The sequence below is a fragment of the Vigna umbellata genome, chromosome 8 (genome assembly GCF_029865625.1).
Source record: "Vigna umbellata cultivar VRB3 chromosome 8, Vumbellata_1.0, whole genome shotgun sequence".
NCBI lineage: Eukaryota > Viridiplantae > Streptophyta > Magnoliopsida > Fabales > Fabaceae > Vigna > Vigna umbellata.
The window spans coordinates 40,211,943-40,226,928 of record NC_142172.1 but is presented as its reverse complement, the minus strand read 5'-3'; the positions used below and the strand labels follow the sequence as shown (position 1 = coordinate 40,226,928).

Here is a 14,986-nt window from a genome sequence, read left to right as displayed (position 1 = left end):
TATATTGACTTGTGTCATAATTTGGGATTAAGAATTTTCATCATATATAAATCTAACACACCGTAGGAAAAAAATGTGTAATTTTATCCTATTTAATCCAACACACCGTAAGAATGTAAATTTTTTTCATCTATTAATTTCTAAACAAAATATTCTTTTAACAAATTATTTTCGTTCTCGTGTACACAATAAAGAGAGAGAAGTTATATTCACGGTTTCCTGTAAAAATATTTGAAAACGGAAGATAAATTAAAAAAAGAAAGATAATTTTTAATCATATTAAAAATAAAACGTAAAAAAAGTCCTTCAACTTTTAAAAAAAACGTTAATAAATATTCTCACTGGTTAAAAAATAAAAGTGTCTTTTACTAAAAGTGTCATTTATAATTTCTAACTCTTCCACTAAAACTTTTTATATTTAGCAAGTCCTTAACTCGTCTTTAGCAGTATAAAGCTTTCAATTAAAATAATTAACTGGACTTAATGTTTTATCTTTATTATCAGGAGAAGAAGTCCGAAAAAGAAAGTTTAAGTATTTTTTTAATAAATGAGTTAATATTTTGGAGAATGTTAATTAGGGATTAAGATATAATTAATGATTATTGATTTTATTATATTTATATTATCAGGAATAATTAATTTTAATAATTAAAATAATATAAATTTATAATTAATTTCACTAATTATATATTAATAATTAATAATTTCAGATATTAAAATATGATTTATTTTTTATTATATTCGAAATTTTGGTGAATTAACATAAATATTGTAAGAGATCCTTGAAAAAAAAAAGAAAATTCAAAAAAATATTAAACTTATATTTTAATTATTTGTTTTTGTAAAATTTTTATATATTTAACATTTTATTACTTGATAATGACTTATTTACTTTTGTTTGTTGTTTTTCTTTTAGTTTAATAATTGTTTACGTTTAATTATATTTCAATTTTTAATAACATTAAAACAAAAAACAAACGGTTAAAAAAATACAATAAACGCTAAAATTATAATATTATTTAATTAATTTTGAATTTTTTATTTATCAAATAAATTATGAATTAAAACTATATATTACTTATAAATATTTTTGTCATTTAAATAAAATAAAACTATATTAATAATTAATAATTATGTTGATAAAAATTACTTTAATATCATATTTAACTATAAAATTTTGTAAAATTCGATTTTTATTAATTATTGTTAACCGTTTTCTTAAAAACATGACTCTATTTTATACTGCAAATTATACATTTTAATAAAGTTTGAATGAACTTCCTCTGAAAAAAGAAAACAAAACAACTGGTTAGTAATAAATTTTGTACTTTAAACTTGACCAATAGAATATCTTATGAATGACAATAAATGACATGGCGTGTGAGTGCATTAGGTTACTGTTACTCATCTGGTTACGCGTATGTTTCCTTTAACTTTCTTCATTTATTGTCATCATTTTCATCACTTGTATTCAAATAAAATTTTAAGTTTATAATCGCATATTAAAATTATAATTCTTTTTACAATATTATACATATAATAAATGATAATTAATGTAATATTAAAAACAAGTATTGTGAAATTCAAAATCATAGATAATTGAGTAATATTTTACATTGTTAAGTGAATGGTACTTCCTTTTTGAAACATGTGGGATCTTCTAAAACTGGATCTAACCATGCTATATTGTGTCAGATCTTCCAAAACTAGATCAAAACACAATACTAGTATGTTTAATGGAACCCAACAAACAATTAATAATTAACAGAGTAGAGTCATCCAATCACTCTCATTTGATATTTTTCTGTGTCATATGAAAAAGGAAAAGAAGAAAACAGAAAGTTTAGCCAATCTTGAATCCCAATCATCAAAAGATTATATGCTTTATTGGCCTCTAATTTCAGGGGGAAAAAGTAAACCCATTTCCGCCCAAGACTCCGGCGGCACACCGTCGCCGGTAACGTTTCTCTCTCTTATTTACTCAACCTCTGCTTCCTGTCATACATATCCATTTTTTAGATTAATAAAAAGTTGAAAGCTGGGGTGCCTATTTTTGTTTTTCCAAAGCACCAAGAAAATCAAGCTTCTTCTTCCGTCGCTTGCTTCACACTCCTCTTAACCTTGTACCCACCTGAAATCTACAGCATCTCATCGCACCACAGTGTGGAAGTTTGAATCTTAGAAGAAAAGGAGCACGTGGGTAAGTGGTGCTGGGTAGAGAGAGAAACAGAAACGGTGTGTGTGCATCATTGTTATGGTATGGCTCAGCAGAGGCAATCGGGAATGGAGAGGCTTGGGGTGAGAGTGGGGGCCCACGATCTGCACCACACCAACGGTTCCGGCGATCACGTCGCTGTCGGGATTCGGGGTGGCGCCGCTCACAAGCAGCCGCGGTCCCGGCGATCGGCGCGATCCGACAGGGGCACGCAACTGTCGGTGGCGGCAATCCTTGTTTTCCTCTTCCTCGTACTTGTCGTCACTGTGCTCGTTTTCTCTTACATTTCTAGAGACGGTGAAGTTCTGTTTTTTTATGAATCTTTTCTTTCTTTCTTTCTTTCTTTGATCATAACGCCTTTGTTGATTTTGGTGTTCTTGAGCACCCATGTCAGTGAACATTGTGGGTTTTGCATGAACTTGAGTGCGATTTCTTGTTTGCTTTTTGAATAGGAGAGGGTTTTTGAATCTGTAGTTTTTCTTGCTTGATGTTTACTTTGGGCTGTTCAGTTGGTTGATTGGGGCTAGGTTATTTAGAGAAGTAATAGATTGAATTCTTGGTTTCATCTATTATAATCAATTGTTTGCTGTTGCTTTATTCATTTTGTTCTTGTTATTTTTTTAGCTTAGTTTGTTTCTGGCTTTTAAAGATTGTCAATGGGTGTTGCAGAAATAAGTAACAATGGGGACGACGGTGTTGATTTAAAGAGTGATTCTGATTTTCTTACGAATGTACCTCGGATACAGAAGAAGAAAGTTCTTGACTTTGGGCATGCCTCTGGAGGACATGGTCGAGATTCAAGATATTGGGATAAAGATGATAGGAGAAGGGATGGTGATTATGATGAGGATATGATGGAGCATACAAGTAAGGATCCTGGAGATGAAATTGTCGAAGATGATGATGCTGTAAAGAAGGATCACGACACCAAGTCTTCTCACGATGGCATAAAGCGGAGGGGCGATGGCTTGTATAATGAAGCAGGACGTCAGGAGTTGAAAAGATATGAAGCAGAATATGAGGCTTCTTTGAAGAATCTGAGACACTCCACCGAAGTTGATGTGAAACTGTTGCATGAGACTAACCTTGAAAAGAAAAGGGCGTCGGATGACACTGATGATGAATATGATGATTTTTTTGATTTTAATGATGCTCAATTGGAGAACTCTAGCGATAGCAGAAATATGAGAGGGGAACATTCTACTGCCAATGTGTTAAGCTTGGACAATGAAGTTCACAAACAGAAAGAATCTAATGATTCTTTTGCTGAGGAAAACAATGATGATGTTACTTCCGAGGATGTTGAAGAAGCGACTTTCTTGAATAAAAAAAATCCTCATGAGGGGAAAACAAATTCTAAACATGAAAGTATTTTTAATGGACAATCAACTAGAAAATCACATCCTGAAACAAAGAAGAAAGTCAGGCGACGTAAATTTTCAGGTGAAGTTCATTCTTTCTGATTGTTTCTTTAGTAGATCTCCCAATGTATGTCTGTTGTATGGAACTCCTTCTGAAAGTTTTGCATCTGTATTCAGAATCACCATTTATTTGGTAACCATACTACTGTTGCTCATGAAGATAGATTTGCTGGCAAATGTCGTAGTTTTGTTCTGTTGCAGGTTTTTTGGTAGTTTCTGAATAAAGGATAAAATTCTTACCTTTAAAGAAAGTTAATCTTGAAATGAGGAATTGTCTAAACTTGCGGGCTTCTTATGGGTTTAGGGGTATTGTTCGGATGTGTTGGGAAAATAATTTGATATATCCTTTACATGTTGAATATGTTGTTCCCTATGAAGCTCGGACATAATGGTGTGTCCCTGAGAACACTCGTATGAAGCTCGGACACTCGTATGACATGTATTGGTGAAGTATCCAATTTAAAAAATGATTTTTTGGGTTTGTAAACATAGTTCTGACGTGGCTCCGACACTACATTAATAAGGACAAACATGGTGATTTTTTTAAAACTTAGAAACTTATTCTGCAAGATTCTATTATGATTATGGAAATAAGAAGCACATCCTGTATAATCAAGAATATTTAGATATATGTATTATTAGGAATGTTTTTATTTCTTCTCCTATCATATCTTCCTATAATGTGGAATTTTTTGAAGTACTTAATTTTTTTTAGATGAATCTCGGTTAAAGGGTCATTTTCAATGATGATAATCAAGAGGGAGATGAAATGTCCTAAATGAATTGGATCCTCTTTTCACTTTTTATTATTTTTTTTTTTTGATAGATTGATTATAATCAAATTTGTACCCGGTGACAATATGTTTAGAGTATTATATTTGACTAACCTTGTTTATGGATGATTTTGAATATATAAATCTTGATTGTCAATTTAAATAATTTATAAAGATGTTCAGTACACACACAAACATATCCGTGTCACTGAGTGTTACATTTTGGAGACTTTGGAGACTATGCATGCCGCAATGTTCGTGTCTGGTGCCTGTATCAGGATCCATGCTATGTAGGTTGTTTCTTATTTTTGTTTCTTCTATTGTTTTAACTTTTAAGCTGCTCATTAGGTCACGCAGTGCCTTTTCACCAACGTAATTTCTCAAATTAAATTATAACGACTTTCTGAAGCATTTCTTTTATCATGATAATGATCACTAGCTAGTTACTCACACTCGCCTGGGTGGGGGTTCTGCTTTGTTTTCAGAAGGAAGCTGGTAAAACCAAAGCACAATTTAATTTACGCTGGTCTTGACTGAACCAATGGACTTTTTCGGTTGGAAGTGATTTATCTCCAAACCAGTGGATACTTGGAAATTCTTTAGTCGATGTCCATCTCATTAATTAGGTTTCTGCAACCATAGAATTAGAGTGTGGCAGTATCATAAACTACCTTTTGAGTTTTATAACATTCGACACTGAAACTGAAATAATTGTTCAAATGCTCTGATTAAAAATGGAACAGTCTACAGTCAAGATCACAGCTTGTGTTGCTTAGTTCCTCCTGGTTTTCATTTTATTTCCCCATTAATGAAAAGAACCAGGGGCATGGTGGATTTATGTAGACTCTAGTTAGTTAGCGGTCACAAATTTTGTTAATGAACTTGTACTAGGCTTCCCCAAATGTTCTATTTCATTTATATCTTCACTTGGCTAAGGAATTAATTGAGAGATGACCCCTGTTTTTGATGATTTCCTGCTTTATGCCATTTGGTGAGTTAGTTAAAATATTGGTCCGTTGATTATTTGTCTAATCTCCTGATTACTGTGTATTAAATTAATGTAATACTCCCGGTTTAAGTATGTAGTGGTTCTGAGGAATTTTTTGATGACTCCATTTGAACACTAGAGCCATATGTTATAGGCTGATTGGGTGCTTGTTTAAGCTTAAAAGTAAAGTGCTTTTGAAAAAAAAAGTGCTTATTAATTAGGTATAAAACACAGACATGCGACATAGACACAGATACTGTGGCATGACATGAACACTGTGATACGTGTGTGTGTATTGAACATCATTATGAATTATTTAAATTGACAATGAAGATTTATCTAGTCAAAATTATATATAAAAAGTTATATAACAATTTCAACATATTGTTACCTAATACAAAAATGAATTTAATCCATTTATCTAAAGTCCAAAACTGAAAAAAGGATCTAATTCATTTAAGAAATTTCACCCTCTTCTTGTTTGTCATCATTGAAAAAGACACTCTTGGAAAGGTTCATCTAAAGACAAATCAACAATTTCAAAAAGTTCCACAATATATGATACGAGAATAAATAAAAACATTCCTAATTATATTGAATCCCCTCTTTATTTTCGTAACTACAGCAGAAACTTAACCAATAAGTTTCTGGCTCTAACTTATAAAAGAAATAGTGTCTGTCTTTGTTGATGTTGTGTTGGAGCTGTGCCTTAGTTATGTTGGAGCTGTGTCCGAGGTCTGAAAACGTTTTTTAAATCCAACACTTTAGCAGAGTGTATGTGATAGGCTTCTTTTGTCAAGAAGCCGATCAACACTCCTCAACTCTCAAGCACACACGAAAAGACACAAAACAGTATGTATATTATTGATGTATGAGTGAAGAACAAATATTCAGTCTATACCCAAATGTACAAAATGACCAACTCCTCCTGTACAGAACACACACTTTATTTATAAACTCTCCCTTTCCCTTCCCACTCACTGACTAACTGTCAACAACCTTTCCCTCTTAATCGCCCTCTCATTTCTTCTTCCTTTTATCTTAAAACCATTATATCCTATCATTACACCCTGTTGCATAACAACCTTGTCCTCAAGGTTGGAACCATTAAGCTTGATCTCATGACTCCTCTTCATCATCGTGTTATCATATGAAAGGAACCCACTGGCTATTGTCCTCCAATTCAGGTATGAAGGCTTGGATGGTGGTTTATATGAGAGAATTATTGACTCCTTTCTCTTCCATTAATAAGAATTGCTCCTTTTCCAAGATTCCCCTGGACCATATGACTGTTCTATACTGCTTTCTAACCTGTGACCTCTTACATTGTGGAGCACAAGTATTGTAGTTTGCTTCTGAAACTGTTTGCACCGCTTCCATTCCTGAAGTTTCTTTCTGGATCTTTTCCTTTCACCACTGTGAGTAATATAAGATGGCTAGTTAATAAAGATTCTGCAAGAAACCTGGAAATTCCTTTGTGGCCATTGCTAGAAGCTAGACCTCAGTAATTTCAGGAAATGGATCTGTAACAGCCCTAGTGGATGCACCCATGGACACCCAGGCAACAGCTGGGTCACTTCCTGACACCACTGTTTTAACCCCAGACCTCAACAATTCTTCACTGTTTTGACATACCCACCACAACCTACCACTCTATCTTCACTAAAAACAACAGCTTTTGCAACTTCACTTGGAGAAGCTAGAGTCACAACCTTCCCATCATGGTCTTCACCGGATGTATTTTCCCTACCAACATTTGTCACATTATCCACCCTTACAGCAGCAACTTCTGCCACTTTCTCCGCAGCAGCCACACCAATGTCTCCATCATAGTTTTCTTCATTGCCTTCCACTTCACATATATTTTCTTCTCTCCTATCTTGCCCTCTAATTCCTGCAAAGCCATCAACACTCAAAACAACAGATTTTGGCATTCTACTCCCTGATGTAATGGTAACAACATTCCCCTCTTCACTGATATTTGTTTCTCTTTTCTTCTTCTCTTCATCATTAGCCAAGTACTCTCCTTCTTCATAGAATTTCTTAGCTTTCTTGATGTTTTGCAGACTGTCTTTCACAGCATCCCAACCCTTCTTTACTTCTTTCTTTCCTTTCTTGTTGTCTTGCAGAAATTCCTCTTTCCATCCCCTTCTTGGTCTGTCAAGAGATTTATTCCTTCCTTTTGTGTCCCTTTCTTGATTCTGGTCTTCCAATATCATTTCTTGGATATTTCTTCTCCATTCTGCTAGCACCCTTTTCTGTTCGCTGGCCCACCTCTCCACAGTATTGACTCTTCCTTCCAAAGTATTGATTCTTCCTTCCATCACATTCTCCTCTCCAAAGGATCCGGCAGGTCGGACCAAACTTGATAGGCTTCTTTTGTCAAGAAGCCGATCAACACTCCTCAACTCTCAAGCACACATAAAAAGACACAAAACAGTATGTATATTATTGATGTATGAGTGAAACAAAGTACAAAGAATCACCCCCCAATGAAGCCTCTCTCCCTCCACTGGAACAAATATCTAGTCTATACCCAAATGTATAAAATGACCAACTCCCCCTGTACAAAACACACACTCTATTTATAAACTCTCCCTTCCCCTTCCCACTCACTAACTGTCGACAACCTTTCCCTCCTAACCACCCTCTCATTCTTCTTCCTTCTATCTTAAACCCATTATATCCTATCAGTATGATATGTGTTGTACAAGTCTCATAAATGTTGGTGTCTGATACATGATGGACACATGGACATGTCATTGAAGATGTTTTTTTGGTCATATTAAAAAAAAAGGTTTAGTGTCCATCCATGTTTTTGAGAACCGCTTTGGGCACAAGCTTATTGCAATAAGCTAGTAGTAACTTGTCAAAATACGTTGTTTTCTGCTTATTTTTGGCTTCTGCTTTTGTAAAAGAAGTTGAAACGAACGTCTTCAAGAAAACATGGTAAATGCTTTTTCTGTAAAAAAGTTTTTTTTTTTTCTCAAAAAAGATCAAACAAACTCACAACTGTAGAAAAGCAACAGTTTCTGTTTTTTTTTTCATGTCTAACCATTTAAGGACTAAATATATGAATACTTATTAATGTTTTTTTTAAGATGTGCACTAGAGGGCTTTGATTAATGGTCCATCAACCAGGAGATGATCTTGTAGATACAGAAGTCAAGATGAAATCATGTTTAGAATATAAGTTTGAATTATATCTTATATCTATTGCAAGATTTTGAGGACAGGAGGGCATGTATATTTGTTCAAAAACAGATAAATTGGTCTATTCAAGTTGGTTTCTAATTTGTCAAAATACTAGATAATATTTCATAAATGTGATGATTTTCTTTGTTTAATATGGTTGAAATTGATTCCATAGAAATTTCAAATCTGTATAAACATGGTTTATGTGTAATTAGTTTTTTTTTCCTCTTCGCTTCCTGCTGTCACCGTTTTTTCTCATGTATCTAAGTCTGAGAAAGATTTACCAAATGACGTTCTTAAAATTGATTCAAGACCTGTTTGCAGACTAATTAATATAATTTATAAATATTTCTGACTTTATATAAATATATCTAATTGGTTTTGTTTTTTATTGTTTTAAGCCCTCTTTGGACTTTCAAACATTTCTCGAAGTGGTTCTATTCATGATATTTTCTTTATCACCAATTTATCACAACTATAAAAAGATAAGAAAGAAGATCTTGTTGACATGTTACCTATTAAACAGGATCCTGTGAGATGAAATTGTTAAACTCAACATCACAGCTTGTAGAACCCCTAGAAAGTCGAAAATTTGCAAGATTTAACTTACAGTACACAGAGATGGAAGATAAGCCACTGGGAGAAGAACAATGGGTTCCCAGATTTGCTGGCCATCAGAGCTTAGAAGAGAGAGAAAGTTCATTTTTGGCCCGGGATCAGAAAATAAACTGTGGTTTTGTTAAAGGTCCTGAAGGGTCTGAAAGTACTGGATTTGACTTGACAGAAGACGATGCAAGTTACATCAGCAGGTGCCACATTGCTGTGATCTCATGCATATTTGGAAATTCTGATAATTTGAGGACCCCAGCCACCAAAACGGTAATTGGTCTACTTTGTGTTTTAGTTCAGTTTGTGGGTTAACGTTAAGAGTCACTTACGAATTTTCTAGTAAAATGTTACTCTCTTCGAAGTTTCATTCAAGTAAATTAGTGCTCTATTTTCTGTGTGGCATCTATAATCTATTACTATTTTTATATGAATCTGTTGTGCATTTTTATCATAAGATTTCCCAAAAGTCTATATAAATTGGATATCATTTTTTTGTGTTTTTAGTTTTGGCATGCTTGTAAGCATATGCCTCCGTGTTTTGTTGTTTGGACTATTCCTCCCCAAGGAGTTCTCTGATCATGATATTTCACACAATTGATTGTAATTAGTTAGTTGTTCCCTTAATTCCCGAACTCATACTTGTTAATATTGTGCTTATGTTGGCATGTTTGTGTTAGGAAATTAAATGTCTATATAAGAAGGAAGAAAACAAATGGTTAGATGGTTAGTTGGTTGGTTAGGAAGGTAGGGAGACTATAGCTGTCCTAATAGTGATAGTTGTAGATAGGTTGAGCAACTATTGCCACTTTATACCGATTAAACACCCTTATTCAGCCAGGACTATAGCTGAAATTTTCGCCAAAGAAGTGGTTAAATCACATGGGATTCCCATGTCAGTGGTAAGTGATAGAGATCCTACTTTTCTAAGTCTCTTTTGGAAGAAATTATTTCAGCTGCAAGGAGAAAGACTTAACATGAGCACAACTTATCATCCGGAGTTTGATGATCAAACTGAAGTTCTAAACAGAACTTTAGAAACATATTTGAGGTGTTTCAGCTCTGAACAGCCCAAGACATGGTCCTTGTTTATTCTGTGGGCAGCTTGGAGAAGTCCTTTTGAAATGGTGTATGGTAGGCCTCCACCATCGCTCAGCAGTTTTATACCAGGGGAAACTCCAGTTTAAGAAGTAGTACAATACTTGATGACAAGAGATGAAGCTCTTAATCAGCTCAAGTTTCACTTAATTAGAGCAGATGACAAAATTTGCAAATAAACATCGAAAACCATCACCCATCAAAGTAGGGGACTGGGTGTTTTTGAAGATACGTCCTCGTCATCAAGTTTCAATGCCAACTAGGTTGCACCCTAAGCTATCAGCGGAGTATTATGGGCCTTTTTTGGTGCTAAGACAGCTGGGGCCAGTAGCTTTTGGTCTGCAACTTCCTGAGACAGCCAGGATACATCCCGTTTTTCATGTGTCCCAATTGAAGAGGGCTGTAAGAACACATCGGTGGAAAAGGAGCTGCCAGAGGGGCTACAAGGAAGCACTTCCGTTTTTCTTCCCAATAAAGTGCTGGAGAGGAGGACTGTGCAACAACCAGGGCAAGAGGAACCGGTCCCTCATGTTCTGATTCAGTGGTTGGATGGAGGAGCTGATGCAGCTACATCGGAGGATGTGACTACTATCAAACACCATTTTCCAGATTTCAACCTTGTCCTCAAGGTTGCTTGTGCAGGGGAGGGTAATGTTAGGAAATTAAATGTCTATGTAAGAAGGAAGAAAAAAAATAGTTGGTTGGTTAGGAAGGTAGGGAGTGATAGTCGTCCTAATAGGGAGACTGTATATATGTGGGCTTTTGTTGTGGTGGGGGATGTTTTGGGAGATATTGAGAGATAGTTGACAGAACATTAGTGTCCTGTGAGAAGGGAAATATCAGCCCTTGACTGTGTACATGTTGTTTGTTTTTGTTGAAGAGCTAATAAGCTGAGGCATATTCAGTTTTATCTGGTTTTGTTTGTGCTGTTTGTGAGTGAAAGTTTTCTGTGAATTGGTTTCTTTAATCAAGAAACCTAACAGTATGAACAATTGGTGGTTAGGATCAAATTGCAACTTGCAAGGCATGAGACTGGAGTTTCACATTGGAAGTGTGGGAGTTTGGTTTGAGATTTGCAATGTCTAATTTTTGTAGTGTGGTTCTCCAAAGGTTCTGGTCAATCAGTTTTACTGTTTTTCATTATATCTCACTTGCAAATAAGCAGCATGGTGGAGACACATAGTCAAGGGGCAAATGCACAACCATCCTACATGGGTACTGTGTGGCTGGCTGCTACATGTTATGATGAAATATTAGGATCCATTTTGCAAGGTATGTGACCTAAGTCCCACATTAGAAGGATGGAAATTTAGTGAATTTTACAAGGTCTTGAGCTTTCAAACTACAACGGCTAGCTTTTTGTAGTGTGATTCTTATCACGGGCCAGCAAAGACATGTTGAATTTTTCAACAGGATAATGAGAAGATTTCTTGGAAGTTGATTGGAATGCTAGTATTGCCTGCAAAGAGACTGAAAGGCATTCATCATTTATTTAGCAATATTTAACGTACAGTACGAGTGGGAGAAAATAGGTTTCCCTGTAAGACTTGGGTATGTGATGCTTGGCTTCACTAACTGGGAAGAATAGACACTATAGTTCTCCTCCAATTTTATGAGTTGCTTAGGAAAAGAGGAAAATATATTTTAAGGATACCCGAGGATAATATTTAAGCATTACCAGTTGATATAATAATTTCTTATACTTTATTTTCTCAAAATTGCATTTTTTAATATGCATTGAATGTTTTGGTTTTGACAGAGTTGTTGGAACTATTGGAAATTTAGGGGCTGCCATCAACTTTGGATGTAATTTCCACCTAGTATTTTTTATTGTATTGATCCAAATCATTGTGGTTTCAGGTCACTCGATTGTCAAGGAAGAATGTCTGCTTTGTTATGTTTACTGACGAAATTACAGTTCGGACACTCTCTTCAGAAGGGCATGTACCTGATAGAATGGGTTTCATTGGCTTTTGGAAGTTGGTGGTAGTGAAGAATCTACCATATGATGATATGCGAAGAGTGGGCAAAATACCTAAGTTATTGCCTCATCGACTTTTTCCTTTTGCAAGGTAAGACTGATATGAGAAGGAATAGGTGTTGTTCTTTTGAAATTTACAGTAATGATTTGGATGATGTTTAAAATATGGTGACTGCTCGGGGCGTTTAAACACCTATTTATGTGTTGATGATATATCACTTTAAGATTAAATGGTAAAATTTTAGTTAGCTGATTCTAACATTTGATTCTTTTATTTTGTACACCATATCCTTGTGTTGGAAAGAGTATTATAAAGGAGAAACTAAAGAGTGTGACCATAGGGTGTAGATGTCGGTGTCCCATTTTTACTACCAATAAAGAGCTTTATAACTGCACAGAGGTCACTGCATGATGAATCTCTGATGGGATTGAATGTTGAAAGAGATTTATGTGGATTATTATATCAGATTTTAATGATGATTTATTGGCTTGAACATACTTTCATTATATTTGTGGACACTATTGTGTGTTCCAATGTTTTATAAGTTGGAAGTGTTTCTGCGAAAATTCTAGACTGCCTTAGTATGTTATAAAACTAATGGCTTAAATTTTAGCGATTCTTCAATTCCCCAACCTTTCTAGCCTAAACCAACTTAGAAAATGAATCTGTGTGCATTTACTAATTGTAGAATTTTGGTTATCGGAACAGTTAAGTCCTTATTGCTATGTAGATTGATATAAATACAAATTTATTTTGTATGTGGTGTTCTGTACATATGTATCTGAAATCTTTGGAAAGGTTTCTTATTAATTTTCTTTGTTATTAGTTAATTTTTTTAGTTACTGTTTGTTTTACGTATAATTTTCTTTTCTTAGATGTTCGGTAACTTAATGGTTCTTCTTTTCTTTCAATTTTCATTTCAGGTATTCAATTTGGCTGGATAGCAAATTACGGCTGCAGCTTGATCCTTTACTTATCTTGGAGTACTTTTTGTGGCGCAAGGGTTATGAATTTGCAATATCCAATCATTATGATCGGCATTGTGTGTGGGAAGAAGTTGCACAAAACAAGAAGTTGAACAAGTATAATCACACAGTTATAGATCAGCAGTTTTCATTTTACCGGGCTGATGGACTTGAAAGATTTGATGCATCGGATCCAAATAAGCTTCTTCCAAGCAGTATGTTCTGTTAAGCATTTATTTTCTGTCAATTTCCGAAGTTGTTGATTAAATGAACTGAAGTGATTTACATAATCTTGACAGATGTACCTGAAGGTTCTTTTATTATTAGAGCGCACACCCCAATGTCAAATTTGTTTTCTTGTCTTTGGTTCAATGAAATTGATCGGTTCACTCCTCGTGATCAGCTGAGTTTTGCATATACATATCAGAAGCTGAGAAGGATGAATCCAGACAAACCATTTCATCTGAACATGTTCAAGGTGAGGCAATATAAGCCCAGCTACATTTAGATAGTTTATTTGTGCTGTAACAGTACATTGTGGTCGTGATGAAAGTAGCATTAATGGTTTCTTCTTCTTCTATGTCCAGGACTGTGAAAGGAGACACATAGCCAAGTTGTTCCGTCATAGATTGGATGATAAGAGGATACATCATTGAAAAAGAATACCAGAATAATGCCAGTTTATATCAACATTTTTATGATATGACATGATGTACTTAGCCAGTCCTGTCTGTATCTGTTGAAGTTGTGATTACCTGCTGATCATCTGCTGCAGAATGTGTTACATGAAGATTCAGTGACTTGTGCTCCAGCACTGGTGTTTGCCATGAAAATGAAGTGGTGTTTCTCAAAATATGATCTTCTACAGTGCTGCTGCTGTGTCACAACATAATTTTGTGGTTGTTTTATATATTTCTTGTATCTGTCCATTTGTGACAAAATTCATTTATGCCCTGGGATACAACAAGCAAAGCATCAAATGACTCACTCCCTCTCCACTTCCACTACCTCATTTTTCTTTTCAAAATTGGGATTGTTTGTATGTAGAAATTTTTGCTAGGCCATTAACACTTACCTTAGAAATCTCACTTGTCATTCTTATTGTTTTATTATTATTTAAACATTTCATTATACTAAGCACGGATAAGTTGTTAAATTAAATGTGTAGTACTTTCTCTACTGCTCCGTAATTCATTAACACGGTTCTTTTACGAAAATGACTATTTGTTAATTTTGTACATTCCAGAGATATACACTTTGGACCTTAGTTTTGTTTCCATTGACACTATTCTTTATACATATATAAAATTGAACTTTGATTTCTCTATTATCTTTTCTTAATCTTGGTAACGGCTGATTGTTTTATGGATGACTGAAAACTGTTTTATCAAATCAACTCAAGTTTTCACAAATTTGGGCTGATAAACAATAAAACATTTATCCATCTATACAACAGCTGTGAGTGTTCCCTATAATACTAACAAACTGATCGTGTGACCTAATATTTTTCATTGTTTGTGTAACCAGTCAATAGTATCGGTTGTATGCCAATCGTTTTTTCGGTTAATTTTTAATTAACCAAAAGACAACTAATTAAGAATGTTTTTTAACCAACAAAAGACTATTCTCTCGTAATTACCAAAACATGACGAATATGAAAATTGTTTTGGGGTTCCTTGGCTTGTGGTTGTCGCAGACTAGATGAGTTACATTGTAGATTGAACAAGTTCTGGGTCGTTAGCT

General features: G+C 34.5%; 1 protein-coding gene across 1 annotated transcript; it reads left to right on the top strand.

Moving 5' to 3' along the window:
• The first annotated feature begins 1,725 nt into the window (after positions 1-1,725).
• Positions 1,726-14,374, top strand: EMB2756 (transmembrane protein (DUF616)). The gene is made up of 7 exons (XM_047291020.2): positions 1,726-2,512; positions 2,885-3,658; positions 9,119-9,471; positions 12,157-12,368; positions 13,202-13,458; positions 13,543-13,721; positions 13,831-14,374. The coding sequence occupies exons 1-7, from the start codon at positions 2,260-2,262 to the stop codon at positions 13,897-13,899; spliced, it is 2,097 nt and encodes a 698-aa protein (XP_047146976.2). The 5' UTR covers positions 1,726-2,259; the 3' UTR covers positions 13,900-14,374.
• Positions 14,375-14,986: the final 612 nt, after the last annotated feature.

Coding starts and splice junctions, on each gene's coding strand:
- EMB2756 (XM_047291020.2), top strand. CDS start 2,260: ATGGCTCAGCAGAGGCAATCGGGAATGGAGAGGCTTGGGGTGAGAGTG. Junction 13,459..13,542: donor AAATAAGCTTCTTCCAAGCA/GTATGTTCTGTT, acceptor TAATCTTGACAG/ATGTACCTGAAGGTTCTTTT. Junction 13,722..13,830: donor TTCATCTGAACATGTTCAAG/GTGAGGCAATAT, acceptor TTCTATGTCCAG/GACTGTGAAAGGAGACACAT.